This window comes from Equus asinus, chromosome 30 (genome assembly GCF_041296235.1).
Source record: "Equus asinus isolate D_3611 breed Donkey chromosome 30, EquAss-T2T_v2, whole genome shotgun sequence".
NCBI classification, from domain to species: domain Eukaryota; kingdom Metazoa; phylum Chordata; class Mammalia; order Perissodactyla; family Equidae; genus Equus; species Equus asinus.
The window spans coordinates 29,765,104-29,792,154 of record NC_091819.1 but is presented as its reverse complement, the minus strand read 5'-3'; the positions used below and the strand labels follow the sequence as shown (position 1 = coordinate 29,792,154).

Here is a 27,051-nt window from a genome sequence, read left to right as displayed (position 1 = left end):
TGCCTGCAGCACGGGCTCCCTGGGAACTGCTCCCTGTAGCAATCGCAAAGGGCAGCGTATATGGATTCAGACAAACCCAGGAAACATTTAGAAACTCGCATCACACCTCTCCTGAATTTTGGAGGGGAGGCTACTCCCAGGTCCTTCAGACATCCACGTGTCATCTAGGAAATTCTCATTTCTATGCGCAGAGTAGGCTTGAATCGTACAGAATCGCGTCCTATGGAATAGAGCAGTGCTTCTCAAACTTTCATGTATCCGTAAACCCCTGGGAATCTTGTTAAGACGCTGATTCTGATTCGGCAGGTATGGCGTGGGTCTGGGATTCTCTGTCTCAGAAAAGCAGTATGCTCGAAGGGAGAGTAGGTTTGCAACTGGCTGGGTTCACATACGGGCTTTTCCTGTGCCACCTGTGTGGTCTTGTGCTAATAACTGAACCGCTCACTTGTCTGTGTAACATGGGACTAAGGCCCCCCTGTTGTGATAGTGAAATAATGCGACTAAGGTACCCAGAACAGCCCAAGGAGCACACAGGAGGACTACAGTGAGATTTCTTTTTCTCCTCCATCTTGTCCACAAAACCCACTGTCTTCCCAGACTGAAGGTGACAACATAAAGCACATTTGTGGGGACACCGGCCTTCTGTGGATTATTGACTGCCCTCCAGGAGGCACAGCAGCCGCTCACTGATCCTGGGGGAGGACAAGGCCTGAGAGTCGTCTTCTCTTTGTTTAGGCCAGAGTCTGGCAGCCCTGGCTCCAGTAGTCTTTCTTATTTCAGTTTTGTGATCTGAAAACCTCTGTACCTTTTCGGGTGGATTATCACTGGCCTCCTACCCTGAGGGTCCTGCATAGACTAGTTTGTCACTGCCCTCCCCAGTGCTTCCGCCTTTTCCAGGGCAGAGTGGGCAGAGCAGGCCTGACCCCCGCTCCAGGAGTCTGGCTTACTGACTGGTAACCCCAGCCCTGGTCTGCTTGTCTCCAAGGCTCTGACAGCCTCTTGAGGCACGTGGCTCCCTCTGCATGGCTGCAGCCTCAGAAGCACCTGAAGGCTGCCCAGGCACTAAGTCCCACTGGTCAGTGGGAGTCAGGGGTGTGAAGGAAAGAGCTTGGCACCCAGTGGCTTCCCTGAGGACCAGTGAGTGGCAAGAGCGTTTAGTAGAACTGGCAACCATTCCCATGTGAGGGGTCAGGGGTCAGGGAGGAGCTCAGGGGAGATAGCCTAGCAGTGGCACGTTCCTGCGTGGGACCACGAAAGCCCTTCTAGCCCAGGCACGGCTGCAGGGGACAGGCGCGCCCGCCCAGCCTGTCTGGAAGTGAAGGCCTCCTCGACCACATGGAGAGAGGCCCTTCTTAACTTCCCTCAGCTTGCCCCTGCCTTGACAAGGAGCCTTCACACTTCTGGGCGTAGGGTCAAGGTCGGATCCTCTGTGGGATTTTCCTTTGGGGGAAGGGATCAAAGGGAGAAGCTTGAGAGGGCTCAGCAGTTCTCTGGGCTCGAATCCATAAGGAAATAAGTAGCTGCCTGCCTCTAATTCACCTCTCAGAAAGTGGAGCAGGAAGCCGTTAATCTTTATTAGCACAGACTCCTGCAAATTTAGAAGAAGGCCAGCATCTGGGTGAGAAGCAGGAGCAGATAAGGGAAAAAAGGAAGACGGCTGTCCCTCAGTATATTTGTCATCTTTTCTACAGGCAAGACCAGTTGCTTCTCCAGATCTGAGCTTGTGACCCCCTTGTTAGGAGCCTACTTAGACCCGGGGGGAGTCCCCCTTTGGTTCCTGGCCTTGAGTGAGAACAAAGAGCGGTGGATCATTCCTACTTAGCAGAGTGGACAGGCACTGAGAGACCGCGAAAGACCGCCGTCATTTACTGAACAACAGTTAATTCAAGAGAAGTTTCTGAATTAGTAGAGGGAACGATTCCTCAGCTAGGTACATAGAGGCCAGTGGAGAAGGGGGAAGGGTCCGCTAAGCAGAAGCTCGTGTTTGCAGGAATCGGAGCCGGGCACCCAGGCTCCTGCTTGTAGCATGAGACGGGGCTGCGGGGTGTGCGCCAGTGCTCCAGCGGGGCTATTCCTCTGCGGGTCTCTGCGCTCCCAGGCAGGGAAGAGAGGGCATCTCCTCCCTTCCCCAGAAGCAGGGGCTGGCACCCACTGCCTGTGAGGGGGTGTGGTTATGCTCTGTGGCAGCTCAGGAGTTGTCCCATGGACTTGACCTCAAGAGGAGTACACGTGAGTCAATGTACGTGTGAGTACAAGAGGAATATTGGGTTTTAAAAATAACCTCCCAGCCCCCAACACAGATACATAACAGTTGCAGTCTCCCAGAGGTCAGAAAGCACTGTAAAACATTTCTTATAAAAGTATTTTTTTAATAAATTGATGTATTTCAATGTTGTTAACATGATAGATAGCCCAATGCTATATCAAGGTAGCAAAAGTGAAGATTCCTGGTATTTTTTATATAAAACACTATGAATGACAGTACATTTGCATACAGCTTCACAAGAAATTATCTTCAGGTTCATGAAGATTCTGTAACAGCTGTAACACCTTTCAAACAAGGAAGATGTGTGTGTACTGACTGAGTCGACAACAGAAGTCTAATAACTGAGCTGCACTCTAAGACCATACTGAAGAGAAGGGTACAGCGGCAGCATGGCCAGCGTGCTAAACAAAACCCAAGTCTTTCAAACTTAGTCAGTGAAAGAAAATAGAGCCTGTATCAAAATGACAGAGTATCTCACAGGAATAGAGCCATGAGAAAGAGACAGACCGGAACCCTGAAGCAGTGAAAGTGTTTCTGCCTGCTTCGTGCTGGAAGCAGCCGTGGAGACAGAGTCCGGCTGTCCGCATGCTGCGCCTCCCCTTGCACGCAGCGCCGGCAGCCGGCTGATCCAGAGCCCTGCTCTGCACAAATGCTGGTGTAGGGACTCGCACGAGTGCTGTGCGGCTGAGCTCAGGCATCAGCGCTGCCTGCAAGCCCACAGGCCACACGTTCCAAAGCTGAGGCCCCTTTCTTAGAGTTGAAAAAAACCCTTCCGGGCATCGAAAACTAACAGTAGAAACTTGCAGCTTCTGACATTCTAGCACTGTATTACTGTCCAACCCACCGTGAGAAGCATGTTTTGCTTGGTTACAACTACAAAGAATACCTGACTCATCATATTGCATCTATCTCAGGGACTAGACTTTTGATAAAGGACTTTTCTTAACACAGATCAGGTTGAGAACAAGATTCCTGTCCTCCAAGGGCAAGAAAAGGCTGGTTAAATGCTAGTTAATTAAATTCCTTCTCAATTTTGAATTGTAGAGAAGGAACTGACTTAAACGAGATTTTCTAAAGTAAAGACATTTATTTCTCAACTTCAGGTAGCATCAGATTGCAAGCAATCTCATGGCCAGGATTCTACCTGCTGATGGTCAGTATGATAATTGGCCTTAGGTCACTACTTATTTCTACTAGGACCCTTTATGCTATTTTTGAACTCCAAATGCTGCAGATCAAAGTAAATACAACAAAATAACAATAAAATCATTTGTGTGCTGAGGTGGATTCTGGATAAGCACACATGGGATGTTCCTGGCTTTTCACCTGAAATGTCCAACTAATGGCACTCCTTCATGGGTGTCAACAGCCCACATTTAAATCACGTGCATTTTAATGGATTAGAAAAAAGTGGTCCCCTACATTATTAAAAAAAAATCCCAAGCAAACTGCATCAAACACTGTTCACAAACCTGGGTTTTGGTGATAAGACCCTTCTTTTAGTGAACAAATTCACTACTAGAGTCTGAATTTTGAATCTCATTTTTAGACCTAAAGAAAGTTAACTTTCATAAAGATCATCTATTCCTTTCTTCTCTGTCACATCTCTTAAAACAAGTGCTCTGCTCCCTAAAGAACTGGGAATCCTTTGTAAAGGCCTTCCTCTCCAGAAACAGAACAGTCAGAAGCATCATTAGGTTCAGTGGCTTCATTTTCCTCAGGTCAATGCTTAGACCCAAGGTTTATTTCCCATATAAACAGGGTGTGCTTATGTTGATAAAACGAACCAAAATCTGCTTATGGAAAAGTTAAAAATGTAGTTTACTGAAAGATATGTATCTCTACAAAGAGCAATAGCAAACAGTCCGATCTAGAAGTTTAAATAAAAGTAAATGACCTTAAAACTACCAATATATATAAAGCTGAAGTCACTGCCTTGGATAATTTATACACTGCATCCAATATTTTACGTAGGACATTCATTCTTAAGGCAGAAGAAGTGAATCTGACATGTAATGACTGGGTTCTTACATCCAAGGGCCAAACTGGGAGTAGACGTGAGTAGAAAGGTTCTCTGCCAACAAGGACTCATCTGTGGGGACAATTCCATTCTTAGAGTATGTTATGTAAGAGACACATATTTGAGAGAACAGAAAAAGATGAATTTTAGGACACACAAATATGGTTTTCAACAAGAGGTCAATGAGACGCCACTTCCCGTGATGAGGTGAAACTACTCCCATAACAAACTGACAAACTCCAACATACGCTTTCTGATACGGTACAGAAAATGTGTGAAATATCAAAGTATCTTTTTGGAGAGTGTTACTTTAGACTCTAGTTTTCAAGGTGTAGTATAAAAGGTAGCCTGAATAGTTAAAAAGCAGTTGAATGTCAACTCACACTGCTACTCAGAGGGCTACCACATAGAACATCCCTACCCTGTCAACAAAATCCTGAGCAGGGAGGATACAATATGTATTACGATAAAAATGAAGCTCCCAACACATGTGCAAAACACTCGTTACTAGCAAGAACATCTTTAACGAAAAACATCCTAATTACAGAATCAGAGGCATCAAAACCAGACAGACACAAGAATGTGCCACCCTGCCTAGGAGATGGATATCTGGGATGAAAGTCACCGCTCAACGGGACCTCGGGGGATGTGCTACTCAGAGTGGGAAGGAGTGCTAAGAGGAACGAGGCCCAGGGCCGGGCCACCTCCCATGCAGGCTGAGGTCCCAAGCCTGCAGGGCTGTGTGTGTGCTGCTTCACCGCCCTGCATCCTAGTGCCAAAACGTTAACAACACACACAAACCCAGAGGACCATTCTTAAGCAGGTGACGGTGACTGTAACCGTGCTTGTGTGTGCCTATTATTTAATGCCACAGCTCGGGGAATTGTTGGAAGTGTAGAAAGATTACCTGCCTAGTTTTTGAAGACATGAAGATTTTCTTCTTTCACGGTGGCAGGAGTCCATGCAAGATTTGTAAACAGCGATACAAAATACTGTAAACATAACTTAACAGAGCTTGTATAAAAACAGAGGAAGTAAATCCAAATTTACAAGTGGGTAAAAAAAGAGGGCCGCTTCATATAAAGTTCTCCCTCCTGCGCCAAGTGATTCTTTTGATTACAAATATAATCCTGAGCTGAAAAACTGGGATTTGGGGGAGAGCCATCTTTGCATACAAAATATCCAAAGGACGCTTACTGTTTTACTTTTCTCTCGTGATACTCAACTGCCAGAGACAGTTCTGAATGTGTGACTTTGGAGACATTTATAGCTTAGTGTGGCGCCCGGGTCTGGAGCCCGCTGCTGTGCTCGCCATGGGAGCCGATGCGGCCGCGTCCTCCGCTTCCTCCAGTTCATCCTGGAGCTCCTGGCTGACGCTGGACTGCAGGGCTGCAGGAGTGAGCCACTCCTTTGGGAGGCAACTCTGTAGGAAGGGTATACAGGAGCTGAAGTAGGCCAGTCGATTGATCCAGCGCGGAATCTCCTTCCCACAAAGAATCTGCAGAGGAGAAAGAGTTTTCTATCAGGTAGGAGGGTAAGCTTATCTGGCCCACCGCCAAGGAGTGGGGGCGGGGGAGGGAGGCGGAGGTCTAGAAAGGCCACTGCACACTGGCCTTTGGTGGTTTTTTCAGGCCCTTGGTTTACAAGCAGTTCCCAACTCAGGAGCCTGGGCCCTAGTGTCGGCCCCATTCCTTCCTTTCTGAAGACCTTGTCAACTTGCTTACTTTTGACATGTGTAAAATCAAGCTAGTTTCACTTGGCTTTCTTCTTTGATCCTCTTGATTGCTTTCAGACGCATGTAAAAGTACTTTGAACAATACAGAAGAAAAGACTCTTGTTAACACAAGATATTATTACAGTAACAGAAGTTCAAGCAGTTGGAGCAGTCAATCTTAGATTTTTTTGCTATCTGTGAGTTCTCCTTTTTCAAAGATTCTTTCCTGCTTCCCTCCAGTCTCTATCATTCCATTCTCTTTTTGGCTTTTTTGCTGAGGAAGATTTGCCCTGAGCTAACATCTGCTGCTTATCTTCCTCTTTTCGTATGTGAGCTGCCTCCACAGCATGGCCACTGACAGATGAGTGGTGTTCCTGTGCCCAGGAACAAAGTTGGGCTGCCAAAGTGGAGCGCACCAGACTTAACTAGGCCACGGGGACTGGCCCCCTATCACTCCATTTTTCCTGGCCTGCATTTTACCCCTTTCCTCTGCCCTTGAACCACTTTTGCCAAGGAGCTCATACTGGTGAAGAAGCACCTTCCCAGACGAAGACCTGGCTTTGTGACTGTTGCACAAGTGGGGCTGTGGTCAGAACAAGGCACGAAAGCCTGCTGAGCGTGACAGGCAGAAATGGGGGCCAGGAGGGATCCCTCCCAGCTGTCGATGTGCTGCAGCTCCTCGCCCACCTCCCGCCCTTACCCTGTCCTTAGGCCCCTAAGGGCCCCCTCCCCCACCACCCCGACTCTGCATCCTTTCCCTGTATGCACTAGTAAGAACTGGGTCTTTAATACTGACTTTACTCTTTATTACTCTCTTTCCCTTCTGCAGCAACACTGGGCTTAGCTGAGTCCAAGCTCTGCTGTCCCTTTGGCGTTTTTGCCTCTGATCCTGTCAAAGATTATGAGCATGTGATCTGGAAGTACCATCTATCTTATCTTAGTTGATGACTTCAGAAGAGGTTTCAAAGTATCCTACGGCCCCAAATCAGCTAATATGTATATAAGCCAGCACCTATAATCAAGAAACATAAATTTTCTTCCTAAAGGTTCAGCCCTAAACCTTAATGGTTATATTGACATTAATATTCTCTGTCTGTCTTAACTAAAGGGCAAGTGAGATGGTCTCACCTGAGGGAAGGCGGCATGTGTTGATCATTTCTGATTAATCAGCCTGGGGGCAGAGAGAGGCAGACAGTACTTAAAAATACTTGCAGTATGTGTACGGGCTCTAGATCTGGGGGAAGCCGCAAGGACCCAGTGATCCTCTCCCCATCTGCCTACGCTAAATGCACAGGCAAACAAGGATAACGCTGTATTTACACCCAAGACGTATTCAGGGATGTCTGCAGGTGAACCACGGAGCAATGACCAGGAAGACAGGTTAATTAGGAGCTAATGTGGACTACTTGACAGCCTTTCCCTCTTTCCACTTCCTAAATCCTGACCTTATTCAGTAATTTACCCTCCTCCACATATCCATGTGCTTTAAGGGAAGCTGACTTCATCCCAATCCGTGGGGGTATGGCTTGATTAACCTACAGCAGAACTCTGTCAACTAAAGCCATCTGTTTTGTAGATAACACTTTATTAAAACACAGCCACGCCCATGCAGTTATTCATTGCCTATGCTTCCTGGGCTACAACGGCAGAGGCAGAGACGAGTCCATGAACAGTCCACAAGCCTAAAATATTTACTATATGGCCCTTTCAGAAAAAGCATGGTAATCCTCAATGACGCCAAGGTCTTTTAAACTTTCAGTCAAGATCCATTAGCAGGCCATTCAGCATTGTAACTTGAATTTTTTCTTTTTTTTTTTTTGGTGAGGAAGATTGTCCCTGAGCTAAGATTTATGCCAGTCTTCCTCTATTTTATGTGGGATGCTGCCATAGTGTGGCTTGATGAGCGGTGTGTAGGTCCACACCTGGGATCCAAACCCGTGAACCCTGGGCTGCCAAAGTGGAGTGCATGAACCTGACCACTACACCACTGGGCCAGCCCCTGGGATTTTTAAAATGAAACAGATTGCAGGTAATCGCATAATTGTGACACTTGTTTTAGTTATGCATAAATGTGTGTATATACTGGGTCATGATGTAAAATCTATTTCTTACTGTGGGTAGTGGTCAAAAAATATGTGGTTTATGTAGCAAAATTATTGCTGCATTTAAGCTTCAACTTAGTAATTAATCCCTCTTCTAGGACTCTATCCCAGAGACACACTGGCAAAAATATGAAAAGAGGTATGCACAGGATTATTCATTACAGCACTTTTTGTAAACAGCAAAAGACTAAAAATAACCCAAATGTGATCAGTAGGAAAGTGGTTGAAAACATTTTGATACATCCCCATGAGGACTATTCAGCTGTGAAAAAAAATGAGGAATCTCTCTACATACTGCTACAGCATGAACTCCAGGATACACTGTTAAGTGAAAAAAGCAAAGCAGAGGAAAGTGTGTATAGGATGTCCCTAAGCTATACTGGTGGACAGGCACAGAATAACTTAAAAACATTCCCATTCCAAAAGCGAGGACATGGAAGGAAGAAAGGAATCACTAGCTCCGAGCAATGGTGAAATCTGACTGGGCAACCTCCATTAGGTTTCAAGGCCTGGGCGTCCTCCTCTGTGGCCCTCAGTTCTGCCTTGTGGAACCTTCAGGTTATCCTTTTCTCCTGCCTGTAGAACTTTGGGACTCCAAGAGCATCTGTCCTCTCTCTGTCCCTTTCAGTCCAAGCTGTGCTTCTGCTAATACGACACCCTCAAAAATGCTGTGAGTCTCCTGTGTAGCCATGAGATTCACTATTAGACCAGAGCTTCCTCCACAGATCTTCCCTGAGAAATCTTACTTCGATTCCTGGCTTCTGCTGAGGTGGCTGAAAGGACCAGTGAGCCGCATGTTTACAATGTGCAGCAGCAGCAAACAGTGACCCAGTCCTACCCTTGGCCTTCTCTCCACAGTGAGCTTTCCTAACAGTAAAGCTCCTAATTTTAGCATCTTCTGCAATCTGGGTAGGCTGAGAAATTCCAGAATCATCAAGTGCTGATTCCTTTTTCATTGACAGTTCTTCCCTCAATTTATCTTTCTTCTCATGTTTTACTATAAGCAGCAAGAAGAAGCCAGGCCACATCTTCAAGACTTTGCTTGGAAATCTCCTTAGCTAAATATCCAAGTTTATTGCTTAGGTTCTGCTTTCCATATAACTGTAGGATAAAATCCAGCTAAGCTTTTGTCACTATATCACAAAGACTCCCTTTCCTCCAGTTTCCAGCAGCATGTTCCTCATCTCCTTCTCAGCCTTTGCCGGTAGCACCTTTTATACCTCTATTTCTATTAACTGTCTGTTCAAGGTAATCTAGGCTTCCTCTATCAATACCTCCTCAAAATTGCTCCAGCTTTTCTCTAGCACCTAATTCCAAAGCTACTTCCAGCTTTTTAGGTATTTCTTACAGCAGCACCCCACTTCCATCCTGCTCTGGAAGGGAGTTAGGTCATGAGGCCAAGACCGACATCTGCATTGACTCCCCATGGCTGCTTTAACAGATTACCAGAAACTCAGGGACTGAAAACAACTCATGTTTTTTCTCTTACAGTTCTAGAGGCCAAGGAAGAAGGGTAGAGGGCAGTGGATGTGTAGAAGCTAGACGTCCATAAACACATTTTGTTTTTTTAGATTTGAGTTTGGAACCATGGAAAGAAAGATTTTATAAAACACAAAATTAAACTGAACAAAAACACAGCCCCGTCACCCAACCAAAAAAAGGATAAATGAAACGGAGGGCCCTAACTGTGTACTGAGTTGGTGGCATAACCACACAGAAATTATTCCAGTTAACTGTGAAACACTGTTATCTCTGTTGAGCCACACTCTAAAGACAGAAAGAACTGCCGCGAACTTCAACTTTCCTGTCATCACATTGCTGGTTGCACTGGTGACATGCTATTTTAAGGCTGTTTTAGGTACAGAAGGATAAAACAAACGAGTATCACGCTGTTGTTGAGAACCGGGATTTTACACCCGGGGCAGAGAATCAGACACACTGTGGATGAGCTTAACTAAAAATCCTACAGCCTGAAGCTGAAGGTGAAACGTCACCGTGAACCTGTAAAAAAACATCCTAGCTCTGTCCCTGGGAAAAAAGAGATCTAGAACCATATCAGGTCAGTAGCAATGAGCAACCCTAATGTCCAGATTAAGGTTTCTAAATGTTTCCTATTAGAAAAAAAAAAAGTTCTGAGGTACGCAACATATAGATGAGCCTGGAACATTCTGCCATACCAAAAAACAAAAATCAAATATTATTAGGGCCATATCAAAAGACTCAGGAACCAACTTAAAGAGGCTCCCATTCATCAAAGATAGGACAAGAATACTAACTGTACCAAACTGAAACATATCAAATATTTTTAAATCTGGGAAGGAGGGGAAATCCATAATGAGACTAAATTAAAAAAAAATTGGTTAGCTTTGGGGAATGCTAGGGGACTGTGTCAGGGGCATACAGCTGTAGTCACAGCCACGATCTATTACAGTGAAAGGATACAAAACGAAGTCAGCAAGGGAAAGGTGCAGGGGCAAGCCCAAGCAAGGCACAAGACTTCCAAGGTCCTCTCCTGGTGGAGTCACACAGGACACACTTAATTACTCCACTAAAAAGTTGTGACAACAAGTGTGAAATGTCTACTAGAGCAGCTCATTAGAGAGCCAGGGTCTAGGCTCTTTATTTGGGCCTGGTCATGCAGGTACCCCCTCCTTAGCATGTACGAAAATTTTAGATTCTCAGAACCAAGTGAGTACTTAGCACAGATCACACTGTTTGAACAAACAGGCTAGGCACAGTGAGCCCCTCCTACCCGCTTCGGGAATGGCGGGAACCCTCCTGTGAAGCCCAGTTCTCACATGCCACCCAAGGCCGACTTTGTAAGCAGCAGCCTCAGGCCTGTTTTGCTGATTTTTTTGCACAGTCTACCCCCTTGGCCAAGCTGTTCTCACAGCAAAAATGACCAAAGGACCCCAGGCAGCAGGAGACCAACCTGAAATACTGATGTGAGTTATAGCCTTCAGGGGTCCTGGACTTAACCAGTTAAAACAAATACCATTAACCATCAAGCTTTATTTTAGAAAGTCAGGTGGCTTCCTCCTTAAGTTTTGGTGTGAACCTTCTGTATCTGGCCTGCGGCATCAATTTAGGCACAGCACAACTCTAGCCGGTAAACTGAAGTTGACCTGAAGGATTTTCAGGGCTGAGGCAATGTCACTGATAGTCAGGGAGCACACAAAAGCAGGAAAATCCCAAAAGGCACACTGAGTTCACAATGTAAGGGCACCCCAGGCATCGCACACATCAGGCAGTACAAGTTAAAAGGGCCCCCAACGTGCTTTCCCACTGTGAGTGAGCACTGTGGGGCCTGCTACAGACGGAATATGTGTCCCCTCAAAATTCATGTTGAAATCCTAACTCCTAATGTGATGGTATTTGGAAGTGGGGCCTTTGGAAGGTGAGTGAGGTCATGACGGCTGAGCCCTCATGAACGGCATTAGTGTCCTTATAAAAGAGAGCTGAGAGCTCCCTCACCCCTTCCACCATCTGAGCACACAAGAAGATGGCCTATGAACCAGGAAGCAGACCCTCTCCAGACACCAAAATCTGCTAGCGCGTGGCGTCCCCAGCCTCCAGAACTGGAGAAGTTAATTTTCATTGTTGATAAGCCACCCCGTCCATGGTATTTTGTGATAGCAGCCTAAACGGACTAAGACAGGGCTTTCTGCTCTAGGGTTTCCAATCTAGTCTGAAAAATGAGTTGAATCTTGGTTTCAGAGGGACTGCCGGAAGGCCGTCAGTGTCAAACAGTTCTGTTTGTCCATGACAGCAGGCTGTCAGCCTCATCAGTATGGAAGACATCTGCAGGTGTTCTATGTGGAAAGTGCAAGAGCTGGGGCCACCCTCTGCTGTCTCTTGCTCAGCACTGTCTGTTTGCTTATAGGCCTGTTTGAATTCAAAATGCTTGCAGCAGCTTAGAAAGGCAGAATGTGAGGTTTTTCTTCAGAAAGAGGAAAAAGGCAGTACAGTCACGCACTGCATAGGGACATTTTGGTCAACGATAGACTGCATATATGATGGTGGTCCCAGAAGATCAGTACCACACAGCCTAGGTGTGTAGTAGGCCATACCATCCAGGTCTGTGTAAGCGCACTCTACGATGTTCGCATAGTGACAAAATCAATGAACAACACGTTTCTCGGAACGTATCCCTGCCTTCAAGCAAGACCTAACTGCTAGGAATCATATCATATTAGACATCGGTCAGGATTAAATCCCGGGTTTTCAGAAAATTTCAAAATGGGTTTATACAGCCACCCACTCCTGTATCCTGATCATTTATCTAGTGAACAGCCTAGAAAAGAGCATTCTGTTTCCGGGACAGCTGCATTTAGTAACCAAACTGCCTAACTAAGGTGCGTGCACCAGGAAAAGGGTGGGAGAAGTTGAGTTAGGCTCCTGGTCCATTGCTGCAAACCGCAACTAATTCAGGAAGTCATTAAGTGAACTGCAGTGAATCATCCCGGAGAGGGAGGGGGGAGCAGGATCCGTCAAGCGTAGGCAGAGGGGTCACAGTCCTGGTGATGTGCTTTCTCCCAACTCACAGCTTTTGGCAAAAATCACATTAGGAATGCAATCAGTCTCGATATTAGAAATACAGAGCTGATCAGCAGCTTGATTCAGATGGTTGCAGCAGACAAAAAACTCCTTTCCTATGTAGACCTGCAAGCGACCCAGACAGTTCAGTCCACATGCATGTTTTTACAGTGTAGGGGCCCATGCACGCTGTCCTAAATCTGCATCCGTTCCAAGTAGAAGCCTATCCCCTGAGCCTATCCCTGCTTTCAGTTTAGTCCACCTCGTGCTGAGGCTGAAACACAGCAGCGTGTAGCACACAGTCAGGTTTCAGCTTAAGACTCAAGTCCAGGCGATTGGAATAGTGAATTCATGATTTCAAAGAAAGCCCAGGGCTGTTCTTTGGCAGCAGTAGAGCCAAGACTGCAGGGCCAGAGAACCAGGTTTCTAAGGTCAAGTGATAAGCAAGGCTTTCTTAAGCCCTCTGTCAGACCCCACTCAAAAATACGCACATCAGGCTGAAAAAAATCAGCAGCCTCTGTGGGTCAGAATCTGATTTTACAAGAGCTCATTAGCAACTAAAAACTGCTTTTGAAAACTTTAAAAGTATACTTCCATCTGGAGATTGTCTCTCTTTTTACATTGTCTCTCTTTTTCCAAAGGCTGCAATAGGCAAAAAATCATAGTAAAGACCAGCAGTTATGGAGACATTTTCTTTTAATACTTAAATGGATTTAAATTTCCATCCATCCTACTGCAGCAAAAAGCAAGGAAGCTGGTCCCATTGACACTCTTTCTTTGCAGCGTTCTGACAAGATGAGCGCTGTATCATCTCGAGCATAAAACATTTCTATCAGATATCCACAGATGCAAGAATCATAAAAGACAAAGCCATTAAAAAATTTCCCCTTTCTTTCCCCAATGCAAATTTACTCAAACTTGTGGCAGTAAATTTAGCACTCACAGGTCCAACGTTACAGCTGTCTGGGGAGATCCTGGCTGGCATGGGGAGTGCCTCAGCAGCAGCGAGGCTAAAGACAGACGGAGTGCCCCCACCACCCGCCTGTCACTTTGCTTGGCCCTGGGAACTGGTTTAACCACTTTTCCTCTCACTTGGAGGTGACAGCATTGCAAACATTCAGCATTCTTGGCTCACTCAAAGTTCAACTTTGGGAACTTTGGGGCTTTTTCTCTTCCTGCCTGGAGGAGAGAACAGAAGCCTAAGGTATCACGTGGGCTGCCCTTCTTTTTGTCCTGTACTTCGGCCAGTATGGCCAAGCATCCAGCGTGTCAACTCTCCTCGAACTCATCTCTCACTTTCTAATTCTACAGGTAACTTTTGACCCCTCACAATAGCCTCGATTATAAGGGGTTTACTAAAAGCTCCTTGTACCCCTCACTGTCCAGAATTCTAGTCTCCAGCTCTGTCACTAACAACCTGGGTGGCCTTAGCTAAGTCATTTAGCTTCTGAGTCTCAGTTTCTTTAACAATTCAGCACTTATATGGGGGAAAGAATGAAAACTGTGACCTATAAAGATGGCTCCAGGGACATCCAGAATTGCTCTTTGGGCCCCCAGCTGTAACACGATTTCAGGGTTAGACTGGGGCTGCGGTGGTGTTACAGGTGCTCAATAAAGCTATCAATTTATTTGGGAAAGAGGGTAAATCAGAACTAGAGGAAGGAATGATAAAGCATAAGCAGCATTGGACTAAGAGGTCAAGGTCTAATCTGAGTTCTCCATAACCACCGTTGATAGATAAGTCATTTCCCCAATCGGGGACTGTTTCCTTGTCTGTAAAACAAGCAGACTGGATTAAGTGCTGTCTAATCTCCTGCCAGTTTTAACATTCTATGGATCTCTGAATGCGATCCCTACAAATGTAATGTCTAGGGTCGAGAAAGCTCTGAACCACCTCTCTCTTCTCTGAAAATCACTAGGTCGTCTCTACGGTATCAAAGGACCCACTAGACTGGTGGTGCTTCTCCAACCGTCAGGTTCATGTGAATCATCTGAGATGACGCTGAAAGGAAGATTCTGATTCAGTACCTCTGTGGTGGTGCAGAAAGGGTGCCTGTTTCACAAATTCCTGTGATGCTGCTGCTGCTGGTCCTCAAAACATACTTGGAGAAGCACAGCAACGGTCCAAAGCTGCACGACGAAAGCCGCGAGGGGAGAGGAGGGGGCCGGGGAGCTCAGCAGCTCTGCGGGGGAGCTCAGTGAGAAGGCAGCACATTTCCCCTTGACGCTTCTCACAAGGTCTGCAGGGCCTGATGCTGTCACTGCAGCCATTTGCTAAGAGTCAGAAAGGTGGGAAGCTGTTTCAAGTGCTATTTAATTCTCTAGACCTAGTTTTACGACCTTCTGCTTTCTTCTCTCCATTTTATTTTTTAAGGTCCTTTAATTTTGATCTATTTTTGGTCTTTTGCTTGGGGTTCAAGAATTGAAAAGACAAGTTAAGTGCCTGTGTGGTAAGCCGGTAGAACAAAATTTCAAGATAGGAGAAATGAATTACTTATTAATAAGTAAGAGCCAGGAAAAAAACTTCAAGCTGGCAACTAAAATTTAAGAGAAGAGGAATCTTAGGGGCTAAGAAGCAGAAGTCACCAAGGCATTAATTCTTTTAAAGTGAAAGTTTCAGGTTATAATAAAATTAATTAGAATAAGAAGAGACAACTATTTCTACTCACTCTCTACCCACTGCAAAATGATGAGTAGAATTATAATTTAAAACTGTGCTGACTCTAAAGTTACCAACTTTGGAAAGGTCATTCATATCAGAGAAAGAAACCTAGTACCATATTTTACACAACACGAAGAGTCAGAAAAAAATGAATCAATTGAATATAATGGGACAGCAAGTAGGCCAGTAAATGTTATTTACTTGAAAACTTCTAGGATAAAATTTAATTTACCTCTGATAAAGCTGAAGAAAAGTGATTGCAGTTTTTATGCATCAAATGATAGGCGTTGCCTTTGTATTCTTTTCCCAGTTCTTCTACAATTTTTTCTATATCATCTTCTAGGAAGTCAGTGCTTCCTAAAACAACAGCTTCTCTTAAAGAACAAAAACAAAAACAAAAAAAGAAAGAAAAAAAACATACCTGTGTGAGTTTTAGGTATTTATAAAAAGCATGCTTAAAGACTTGCTTATTTCCAGGAATATTACAATTGATTTAACAAAGCAGGGTTAATGTAATAAGACTAAAAGGGAAATGAGATACTTTCAAAATTTCAATATGTTAGTTTCTGCTTCTCTGCAATAAACTCTTAAGTACACTACTTCTGAATAATACAAATGCAAAATATGTCATTTCTTTATGAGACAATGTCATTATATTATAAATGTAATATTAGTTATTTTTACAGTTAATGTCTTAGTAGTTACATTATGGAGAACCAGCTCGAGGGTGCAAATATTCCTGCTTCATTACACTTGTCATCAAAGGGCTGGTCACTTCTCCCTTAGAAATAACCTTTTAAGCTATCTGCCACTGTGCTGCAATGAGACGAACTGTCAAATAACTGAATTTTCAAGCCTTATAAAACCAAAAAAAAACCCCAAAAAAACCCCCTCAAAACAAACACCACCCCCTCCCCCTCAAAAGAAACCTACTACCTTGGAAATGCAATAGACACTATTTAATAGAAAGTAGGATTTTAATCAGATACAAGTTAAGCATCCAATAAAACTGAAAATACTTCGAAAATCCTTTTACCTAGTAGCCTTGCCAAAAGGGAGACCTAAGGAATGGATTCAGGGTGGCTATATTATAGCACTCTCGTGTGTAAATGTTTCAAATTAGTGACAGGCTAAGAGAACCATGAACTTAGTAGCGATAAAAACGTATAGCCCTACAGTGAATTTCAATATTATAACCTCATTTCACTATTTTTCACTTGGCAAGTTAGCTATTATGGGCTCAGAAGTTTCTTTAAAGCTCCTCGAACCTAAGATTCTAAATATCACTTTAAATACAAACCTTAATTAAGGAATGGAAATTTGATTATTAGCATTCAGATTTTCAGTGCTGATTACTACTCATAAGGCTCCAGAGTACAGCACATCCATACGGTTTAGCTTTATCAATACATGCAGCGCAGGCACCTTAACAACAGTTTCCTGGCTAATCATAAACAGTGTCCCTTTCACTGGGAAATGAAGAGATTTTTAATCATGTGAGGGAGGTCACAATGAAACTTTCCTCCATCTCCTCCCAAACAGGAGACTGAGGGGAAGTAAACAGTAGATATGAGTCTTTTCTAAAGCGGAACCTGAGTTATACTAAGGTAGAAACATTTCTAAAGTCGACAGAATAACTTTTATGGCTCCTGAATAGAAGCAACAGATTAGCTTAGACCCCTTATCTGGCCGCTTCCCATCTTTACACAATTTAGACAGACTTGGTTTTAAAATAAAGTGTCAGCAACAAAACAATGTTAAAGAAACATTTTAACTTCCTCGATTTTAATCTACAAAGTTAATTCTGTATGCCTGAAAACAAGCTTTGGCACCTAAAACAGTGTAATAAAAATTATCCTCCCTACTTACTTAAATTTAAATGTTTCTCCTAGTTCAGAAGCATTTCCTGGGGAAATTTCAAATATTCCAGAAAAGGGGTAAGGATGGCCACCATAAGCAAATTCTGAAAAGAGAAAACTCATGATTTTTAGTATTTATCACATGAAATTTAACCAGAATGCTGAATCCGCTTCAATAAATGACAAGGATAATAATACCATCTAAATAGTTCTAGGTTTATTAATGCTTTCAAGAAATCTCATTTAGCTATCACTAGTATAGAACAGTTGACACAAGAGACCTGAAACTCAGATAGTGAAAGACACTTTAAGGTAATCCTGACTTCCAGATTCATGCTGCTCACGCTGGCAGAAAGAGTGAGTCTTTGCCCATCTAGCTATCACGCCAGACCCAGGAGGTGGGCAGTTCAGTGCTTTGCCATTTTCTAAATTAAAGTGATCAAATTTCAAACTTGTACTTTATTGGAAAGACTGTCTAATAACGATGAGTGTTCATGATTCCTGGGATGAAGACTCTTGGTTTATCTTTGGGTTTTATCTTTGAGTAAGAGTAAAACATTAGCAAACCTGAAAAACTGAATTCAAGTCCCCTCATTCAAGAAAAAAGAAGCTGCCAAATTAACACATGCACCCACCCACGCACACAGACACACAGCCTCTCCACAGCACGTTTTTTAGCTAGGAGACAACTACTGTACTACAGTGAATGTCCGTCCAGGCTCATCAGACACAAACTCTCGTCCAGAACCAAAAACGGAGAATGGTTTCAAATCAGGAAGGAACTGAAATTTCTGGCTGTAATTCTGATATAAAATACTTACATATTTAAATGGAAAAATCATAGTGGACTTATTTAAAGAACTCCAAACAAATGTTTAAATTAATCTCATCACTTAAAATTTGTTAAATACAATCTTAAAAGGTCTTAGAACAAAGCATGTGAAAGAACAAGGCAGAACTAAGTATACTTATGATTCAGACCTTTCAGAAAAAAGCAATGATGTAGGTAAGAAATAAGTGTTTAGCATTCAATTTTGAAATAAACATTTTTAAATTTCTTAATGATAGAATTTTATAAAACATTGTAGATGATCAGGTTGAACACGCAAAGATTTTAGGTCTGGATTTTAACTTTCTCAATTATAGTAAGGAAAGTCAGACCCGTTTACTCTTCTGTTCAAGAAGCAGTCACTCCCTCTCAGGAATGTACTTGGCCCTAGCTTTGCTAAGCTTACCTGGACATCTTTTGAACCCCGTTTTTCATTATTCCTAAATCATTCTATGAATGAGATCAATGATTAGGCAGATAAAAGAACAATGGACTAGCACAAAAGAACACGGGCTCAAGTCCTAGTTCTCTTCTAGCAGTATGATTTTCAGCAGATTTTAACTTTGTTTTTTTTCCATCTGAAAAATGGAGACAATGCCACATGCACTTATGTATCTCACAGCAGCGTGGTCACGTGGTTCAAACCTTGATGGCACTTTGAAACTTTTAAGATACCATACAAATTCAGTTAACGAGGAATACACACACCTTTGTCAAAGAAGGGAGCAAACCCAAGACTGGGATCCCACCCGCAGCAATACCTAACCACCGAAACCCTCAGCAGGAGCTCCCTGCTTTCTGGGATTATTTAGTAGGTGCAGCCTTTCAAGTAAAATGGAGCTTAAACAGCAGATATTTATAAGCAACATTTAATATGCCACACTGGACCTAGATGCAGCTAACATGGAATATAAAAAAGGACAGTAAACACCAGACTGACAAGTTTAAGTAAACGAGACTTTTCTTCTCTTAGCTAAAGCTGGTATGTAGTCTGCAGGGGTAACTGAGTAAACTGCAGTTACATATCCTGAGAGGTCACAAAGACTGCCTAGCCAAAGCAAATAAAGGCATTTCTGCCAGAGGGTGAGTTTATGATTCAAACCAATATGTTATTACAACTCTGATGAAATCGGCAACATGACCCTCTTACGCAGACCATCACTGCTTACAACTTGATCAGGAGTAGATGATCTTGCACCAAGTGGGAATTAGAACAAAGAAAAAAGATGTTGAAAACAGAGCTGCTTGGTTTGAGTGGTTCCTGTCACCTTTATCATAATAAAGGGTAATAAAGAATAAAAAGGGCTGAGTTAATGACAAATGCCATCATTCTTGAGCAAAAATCTAAATGTAATCAAGGGCAGGAGTTGCTGTGATATTTTAAAACTGCATAACTATACACTTGCAGGTCTACAAAAACAAATCTATTTCTGAAATTCCTCAGGAAACTGGTATTTCATGTTTGACATTCTCCGGCACCAACCTTTTTCCAACCAAAATGCTTGTTTTTACCAGACTATTTTTCAAAATGCAAGGTTTCTTAGGAACACCAATATACATTACAGCAAAACTGTCATGGTATAATAAACTCAAAAGGAAAAAATTTTTTAAGATATAGTATTTATTAAAAAAGATAACTAAATGAACCTGCATTCATGTACTTTGAGTACTTTCTCCCCAAATACATTCTACTTTGGGCATTTTCCCAAAATACAGTATAAACAAATATGGGGTGATTTTCTTCTACTTTCTGCAATAACATATGGAAGTGGTTAAAAAAAAGAATGAGCTATAGTTACGATTTTGTAACTCCTTTAAAGGACAAAAACCTTCAGAAAGTATATTTAGACTGTGTGTACACGTACCTCTGCCATATACTTCAATTCCTGAATGAAAAACTCCAATTCCAATGGATGAGGTGTATTCGTTCATCCAGTACTGAGAAGAGAAGAAAAGATTCAGAAGATCCGTCCATTGACAACGCAGCTGCACACTACAGGAGCTGCTACTCCCCAAAGCCTTCACTGAATGTTGAGGCCTTTCTAACGCCACTTCTGGGTTTTCCTGACAGTTCTGAAACCCCTATGACAATGACACATTTGGTCTTATCTCTGTGCCTTTGTTTGTGCCGCATCCCACATGAAGTGCCCTCCTGGATCAAATCGAATGTCTCAATTTGGGTACAAGCACATTATCTAAGATTTAGAGCATACCCATAAAATGTAAACCTGATCAGATTGGAAAAAAACTGATACAGAAGCTCCCTTGTTAGTGACTAAAAAAAAAAAAAATCATATAACGTCTGCTTTCATATCTATTTTTCTTCCATTTTATGCTTTCCTTTCCTTCTCTGGTGTGCTCCCTGAAGACAGGGATATTTTATTCTTTTTCAAAAAACACTTATGGCATGCGTGTCCTGCTTCAGCTCCAAGTTTGATAATGACAATAGAGGAATAAATAATATGAGGCACAAAGGTCAGAACAATCTTCTTCCTGTTGGCAGGAAGAAAAATGTCCCAGAAAAGGTAATATCTGAACTAGGTCTTTAGAAACAAATGAGATTTCCCTAGATAGAAAATTTGGGGGGGTGAGGTAAAGGGGAATGGGAAGAGGGAGGTAACGTGACAGGAAATTATGGTGGATGACCGAGAACCGGGTTAAAAGGGTGACTGGGCAGGGTTACACTTCAAAGAAGGTAAATGAGTTACCAGCTCATTAAACAAACACTGAGGTAACACTTAACAGTGCTCAAACCTATTAGATTTCTCCCAGGTTAGAGGAGAGAGAATTTGTCTTTAATTTTTCTGGGTTTATTCAAGTCTTAACGTTGGCTCTGCACTCCTAGCCAGTTTCTCCCAGACCCGAGAAAACGCACGTTCTCATACACTGCTGGAGGAAGAATACATGAGTAAGTTGTTGGGCTTTTTCCTAAACTGTACATGGAGGAAAAACCGAGCAATAACAAAAAAGAAAACTCTGAAAAAGAACAAGGGACTTTCTCACCTAGACATAAAAAATATTCATTACAACGTTATGTATGGTACTGCTGCAGGAAGAGATTCTTGTGTATACAAGAAGTTGGTATATGATAAAGGTGGTATTTAAAATTAATGGTAAAGGATAACTTATTAAAAACGTGTTGACAAAACTGACTGCATAAAAATACATTTCACATATCAAAAATTCTAGTGTGTCTAAAAATAATACACTAGAAAAAATTTAATTAGATTGAAAAAAATCTTAGATGAGAAAAGCCAACCTAAGTAAAGCAATACCTAGAACTGGTGAAGGAGAACAGACACTCAACAGAAACATTTACAGTTTCCCACGGTGTGAAACTACATACGGGAGATCAAAAGATAAACCACACATAGGGAGAAGAAACTTGTAACACACGTAACCAAGATTAATACAAGAATACAAGTCTCCCTCTCTAGCTGATTTTATCTCGTTCCTGATTTTGGACAGGCGGAATTTGAATGGCAAGTGAAGAAAGCGAGGGATACCTTTTTTCCTGAATTTGAATTTGGATGGAGAGTAGTGACAGCGCATATAGGAGATTCCTCAAAACATTTATCTAAATCTACTTAATTTTAGAGTTTGGGCAGTAAAAGTTCAGACAGCAAGGGGTACTGCATATAAAAGCTCCATTAAAAAAAATACCCGCCAGACAAGTGAGTGATCATAGAAGAAATTAGTAGCCAACAAACATGAAAAAACAATCTTACTGGTAAAAAGAAAAATACTAATTAAGACAATAAATTACTATTCTTTTTTTAATCTATCACATTGGCAAATGTAAAAAATACTGCTAATTCTTGGTGTCGGCAAGGGTGTGAAGACAACACTGCAGAAGTGTAAATCAACGACAGTTAATAATTCCACCTCCTGGAATCTATGCTACAGAAATACTTGAACATTTGCAAAGACGTCCCAGGATATTAACCATAGTCCATAAAACTGAAAGCAATCTAAATATCAGTAGGGGAATGGTTAAATAAATTACGGTGCATCCAAATCATGAACTATCATACAGGTATCAAAAATAATGAAGTAACTCAATAAATGTGGACATAAGAAGATATCCAAGGCCAGGTCTCATCTGTATTATCTGTAGCATGATATTTTTGTAAAATAAGTATGTCCTGTGTATGTTAACATGCTACATATGGAAAAATAAAATAAACCACTACCGACTACAACTACAGGTGTGAAGTGTAGAGATCAAACTGCTAACAGTTTGGGGGAGGGGAGTAGATATGGTTGGGTTGGAAGTGGAGTATGAAGGGACACTTTCACTTTTAACTCCATATATTTCAGGGTTATTTTTCTAAATTTTATGAAGAATTTGTCTTACTACTTTTATAATTAGAAAAATATTATTTTAAAGTAAAATACTATCCTCTCTTAGCTTAACAGGTTTCATTCGAACCTTTACCATAAGAGAACAGGTTGTATATATACAAAACATCATAAATACAGAATTATTAACTGCAGCATTATTTGTGTTAGCAAAACACTGGTAACAACTTAAAATGTGCACCTACAGGGTACTGGTTGAATAAGCTATAATATATTCACACAATACTTGGAATACTCTGCAACCATAAAGAACGGGGGATGCTCCTGAGGAATTGACAGGGAGTAATTTTCAGGGTACACTTGCTAGGGGAAAAAAAGCAAGGTGCAAAATAAAATATATGTAGTACATTATGTATATACTTTTGTATGAGAATATCTATATCTATCTCTATCTACATCTTAAATCAGAGCCAACAAACAATGTGTGCAGGCCAAATTTGACCCATCTCCTATGGCAGCCAATGTAACATAGTCATATCCATTTGTTTTACAAATAGTCTACAGCTGCTTTCATGCTACAATGGTAGAGCTGAGTAGTGTAACAGACACAAAATATTTATTATCTCACTCATTACAGAAAAAGTCTGTGTAGGACCCCTGGTCTTAGGCAAATGTCTATTTACATATTTTGCAAAAAAGAAACAGAAGAACAAATCAGGATTGCTGGGAAGATGGTGGTGTAGGATGACTCTGAACTCACCTCCTCCCATGGACACAACCAATCTACAACTACCCTCGGAACAATGACTCCTGAGAGAGAACTGGAAACTGGATAAAAGGAACCCCTACAACAAGGAATGGTACTGACTGAGGTGGAAGAGGCAGAAATTCCTTCCTAGAGAGAAAAGCCTCATTCTAGCCACAGTGCTTCATGGCCGGCTGGGAGCAATCTTAAGGTATGAAGCCTTCCTTGGAGGAGTGGTGGATCTGAGTGGGGGAGTTATGCCACAATAAGCAACTTTTGGATTCAGCACAACCGAGACAGGGGTCATAATATCTGACTCTGCCGGCTATTAACTACAACAGGGAATACCTCCAGAAAAAGCTATTGAACATAAGAAAGAAAAGCCTGCTCTTAAAGGGCCCATGCACAAATTTACCCATATTGGAAAGCAATCTAAAATCACCAAAAAGAGAGGCACATAGTTCTTTGTGAAAAGAGACTCACTTGACAGGCTCTGGGCGCATCTTGCTGAAGCAGGAAGCTGCTGGAACCACCTCCCCAGGACCGGGACTTTGGTGGCAACCATTGTTGTGACCTGGTACAGGCCAAGCATGCTGACAGACCCTGGTGGATGCCACTGGAATTCCTCCCGTGGCCTGTGAGCACAGGGATCTGCCCCACCCACTAGAGCACTGATTTAATCCAGCTCAGCCAGGTCAGGCAGCCTGTCTCAGAGACTGGCCCCAGCCAAGAGTAAGCCCTCGGGCAACTTGTGGGCCAGCATAGGCGAGGTGTCTGGGACCTCTAAAGTGCGGCAAGTGTGTCCACTTCTGCGGGGCAGGGCATGTGCACGAGGGGTGGGCCTGTGTTGGTGGAGTGTGTGGGGCCTCTGCAGTGGGGTGAGTGGGTCCACTTCAGCGGGCTGAGACGCGTGCGGAGGGCAGGACTGTGTTGATGGGGTGTGTGGGCCTGCGGGCAGTGGGGCTTGTCAGCTGCAGCAGACTTGCACTTCTCAAACAGCCACATAGGGGATCGGCCCCACTTTCCAATGCTTGAAACAACTGGGTGCTCCCATGGCTGGGGCTGGCCCCACCCAGCTGCACTACCAAGAGAGCTGAGAAGAACCCTGCCGGCCAGAGGCTGACAACAAGTGTAAGCCCCTGAGCATAGCAACAAGCCATGCTGGGGGCCTACTCATTTAACAGAAAAACTACAGCAGGAATATGCTATTAGACCTTGCAGCCAACTGTGCTGGGGCTCACCACATCCGATAAAGTCAATGAAGAGATCATAGCAACCACATGCAACTGAGCATTACAACCAACCAGCCAGGGGGGCAGTCTGGCCTCCCCAGGCACCTGCAGCAATAGAAACTCTGCCACAACAGAAGGACACATGTAGCCCACACAGGGGACACTCCTGGAACATTTGGAACTGGTGATGAGAGGGAGGCACAGTGCTGGGCCTCATAAGGCATCTCTTACACAAGGCCACCTCTCCAAGACTGGGAGATATAGCTGATCTACCTAATACATAGAGATGAGCACAGAGAAAGAGGCAAAATGATGAGACAAAGGAACATGTTCCAAATAACGGAACAGGACAAACTCCAGAAAAAGAACTAAATAAAGAGATAATCTATCTGATAAAGAGCACAGTCATAAGGCTGCTCACTGACCTTGGGAGAAAAATGGATGAATACAGTGAGAACATCAACAAAGAATTGGGAAATATAAAAAAGAACCAATCAGGAACCGGCCTCATGGCTGAGTGGTTAGGTTCGTGTGCTCTGCTTCGGTGGCCCTGGGTTTACGCAGTTTGGATCCTGCGTGCAGAAATGGCACTGCTCATCAGGCCATGCTGAGGCGGCATCCCACATGCCACAACTAGAAGGACACACAACTAAAATATACAACTATGTACTAGGGGGCTTTGGGGAAAAAGGAAAAAAAAAGAAGATAGGCAACAGATGTTAGCTCAGGTGCCAATCTTTTAAATAAACAAATAAATAAGTAACAAATAAATAAATAAAAAAGAACCAATCAGAACTAAAGCACACAATAATGGAAATGAACAATTCACTAGAGGGACTCGATAGCAGAGCAGATGGTACAGAAGAACGGATCAGTGAGCTGGATGGAAGACTAGAGGAAATCACCCAAGTGAACAGATAGAAGAAATAAAAAGAACGAGGACATTCTAAGGGACCTCTGGGACAACATCAAGTGCACTAACATCCATATTATAGGTGTCCCTGAAGGAGAAGAGAGAGACAAAGGGCCAGAGACTCTATTTGAGGAAGTAAGGGCTGAAAACTTTCCTAATTTAAGGAAGAAAACAGACGTCCAAGTACAGGAAGCACAGAGAGCACCAAAGAAGATGCAACTAAAGAGGCCCACACCAAGACACGTTATAATTAAAATGTCAAGAATCAAAGATAGGGGCTAGCCCAGTGGCCGAGTGGTCAGATTCGTGCACTATGCATCAGCGGCCGAGGCTTTTGCTGGTTTGGATCCTGGGGATGGACATGGCATTGCTCATCAAGCCAGGGTGAGGTGGCATCCCGAATAGCACAACCAGAGGCACTCATAACTAGAACATACAATTATGTACTGGGAGCCGTTGGAAAAAAGAAAAAAGAAAAAGGATCAAAGATAAAGAGAGAATCCTAAAAGCTGCAAGAGAAAGGCAACAAGTTACATACAAAGGAAACCCCATAAGGCTATCAGCTGACTTGTCAGCAGAAACCTTACAGGCTAGAAGAGAGTGGTACAATATATTTAAAGTGCTGAAAGGAAAAAACCTATAGCCAAGAATATCATTCAGAATGGAAGAAGAGATAAAAGCGTTTTCCAGACAAACAAAAACTACAGGAGTTTATCACCAAGAAACCAGCTTTACAAGAAAAGCTAAAGGGACTTACTTAAGTGGAAAAGAAAAGACCACAAATAGGAATAAGAAAATTACCCAAAACAAACCTTTGGGGGGGCAGCCTGGTGGCATAATGGTTAAACTTGTGTGCTCTGCTTTGGTGGTCTGGGGCTCGCAGGTTCAGATTCTGGGCATGGACCTACACACCACTCATCAAGCCATGCTGTGGCCGTGTCCCACATACAAAATAGAGTAACACTGGCACAGATGTTAGCTCAGGGCCAATCTTCATCCCCCTCACCCCGTGGAAAAAACCAATAAAATCAATGGTAAAGGCAAACATACAGTAAAGCTAGCAGGTCACCTACAAAGCTAGTATGAAGGTCAAAGGAAAAAAAAGCACTAAAATTATCTATCTTCAGGATAAGAGGGTAATGGATACACACATACAAGAAAGAGGTTAAATATAATATCAAATATGTAAAATCTGGGAGAGAAGAAGTAAAAGAGTAGAGCTCTAAGCAAAAGATCAAACTTAAGACACCATCAACTTAACAGAGATTGCTATAAATGTAGGTTATCATACATGAACCTCATAGTAATCATAAACCAGAAACCTATATTAAAGGCACAAAAAATTAAGGGAAAGGAACCCAAACGTAATACTAAAGAAAGTCATCAAACCAAAAGGGAAGAGAGCAAGAGAAGAAGAAAGGAACAGAGAACTACTAAAACAGTCCAGGAAAAGGGTAAAAAAACAGCAACAAGTACATACTTATCAATGGCAATGAAAAGAAAGCTGGGGTAGCAATACTTATATCAGACAAAACAGACTTTAAAACAAAAACTGCAACAAGAGACAAAGAACGGCACTACATGATGAAAGGAGCAATCCAACAAGAGAACATAACACTTCTATCTATGCATCCAACATAGAAGCACCTAAATACATAAAGCAATTATTAACAAACATAAAAGCAGAAATAGACAGTAACACAATAATAGTAGAGGACTTTAATATTCCACTTACACCAATGCATAGATCATCCAAACAGAAGCTCAAGAAGGAAACAATGGCCTTGAATGACGCATTAGACCAGATGGACTTACTAGATATATACAGAACATTCTATACAAAAACTGCAGAATACACATTCTTTTTGAAT

At 42.8% G+C, this 27,051-nt stretch overlaps 1 protein-coding gene across 3 annotated transcripts in view; it reads right to left on the bottom strand.

The window, feature by feature from the left end:
• Positions 1 to 2,348: 2,348 nt before the first annotated feature.
• Positions 2,349 to 27,051, bottom strand: part of DESI2 (desumoylating isopeptidase 2) — a 55,745-nt gene continuing 31,042 nt past the window's right edge. For 2 of the 3 annotated variants that reach the window (XM_044762883.2, XM_044762885.2), the window contains 4 exons: positions 19,854 to 19,926; positions 17,170 to 17,263; positions 15,533 to 15,674; positions 2,349 to 5,784 (listed from right to left, as the gene is read on the bottom strand). In XM_044762883.2, coding sequence (XP_044618818.1) covers positions 5,551 to 5,784; positions 15,533 to 15,674; positions 17,170 to 17,263; positions 19,854 to 19,926 — 543 coding nt within the window. In that variant the 3' untranslated portion in view covers positions 2,349 to 5,550. The remainder of the gene's footprint in view (positions 5,785 to 15,532; positions 15,675 to 17,169; positions 17,264 to 19,853; positions 19,927 to 27,051) is intronic. The other variant, XM_044762887.2, reaches the window with a different exon arrangement.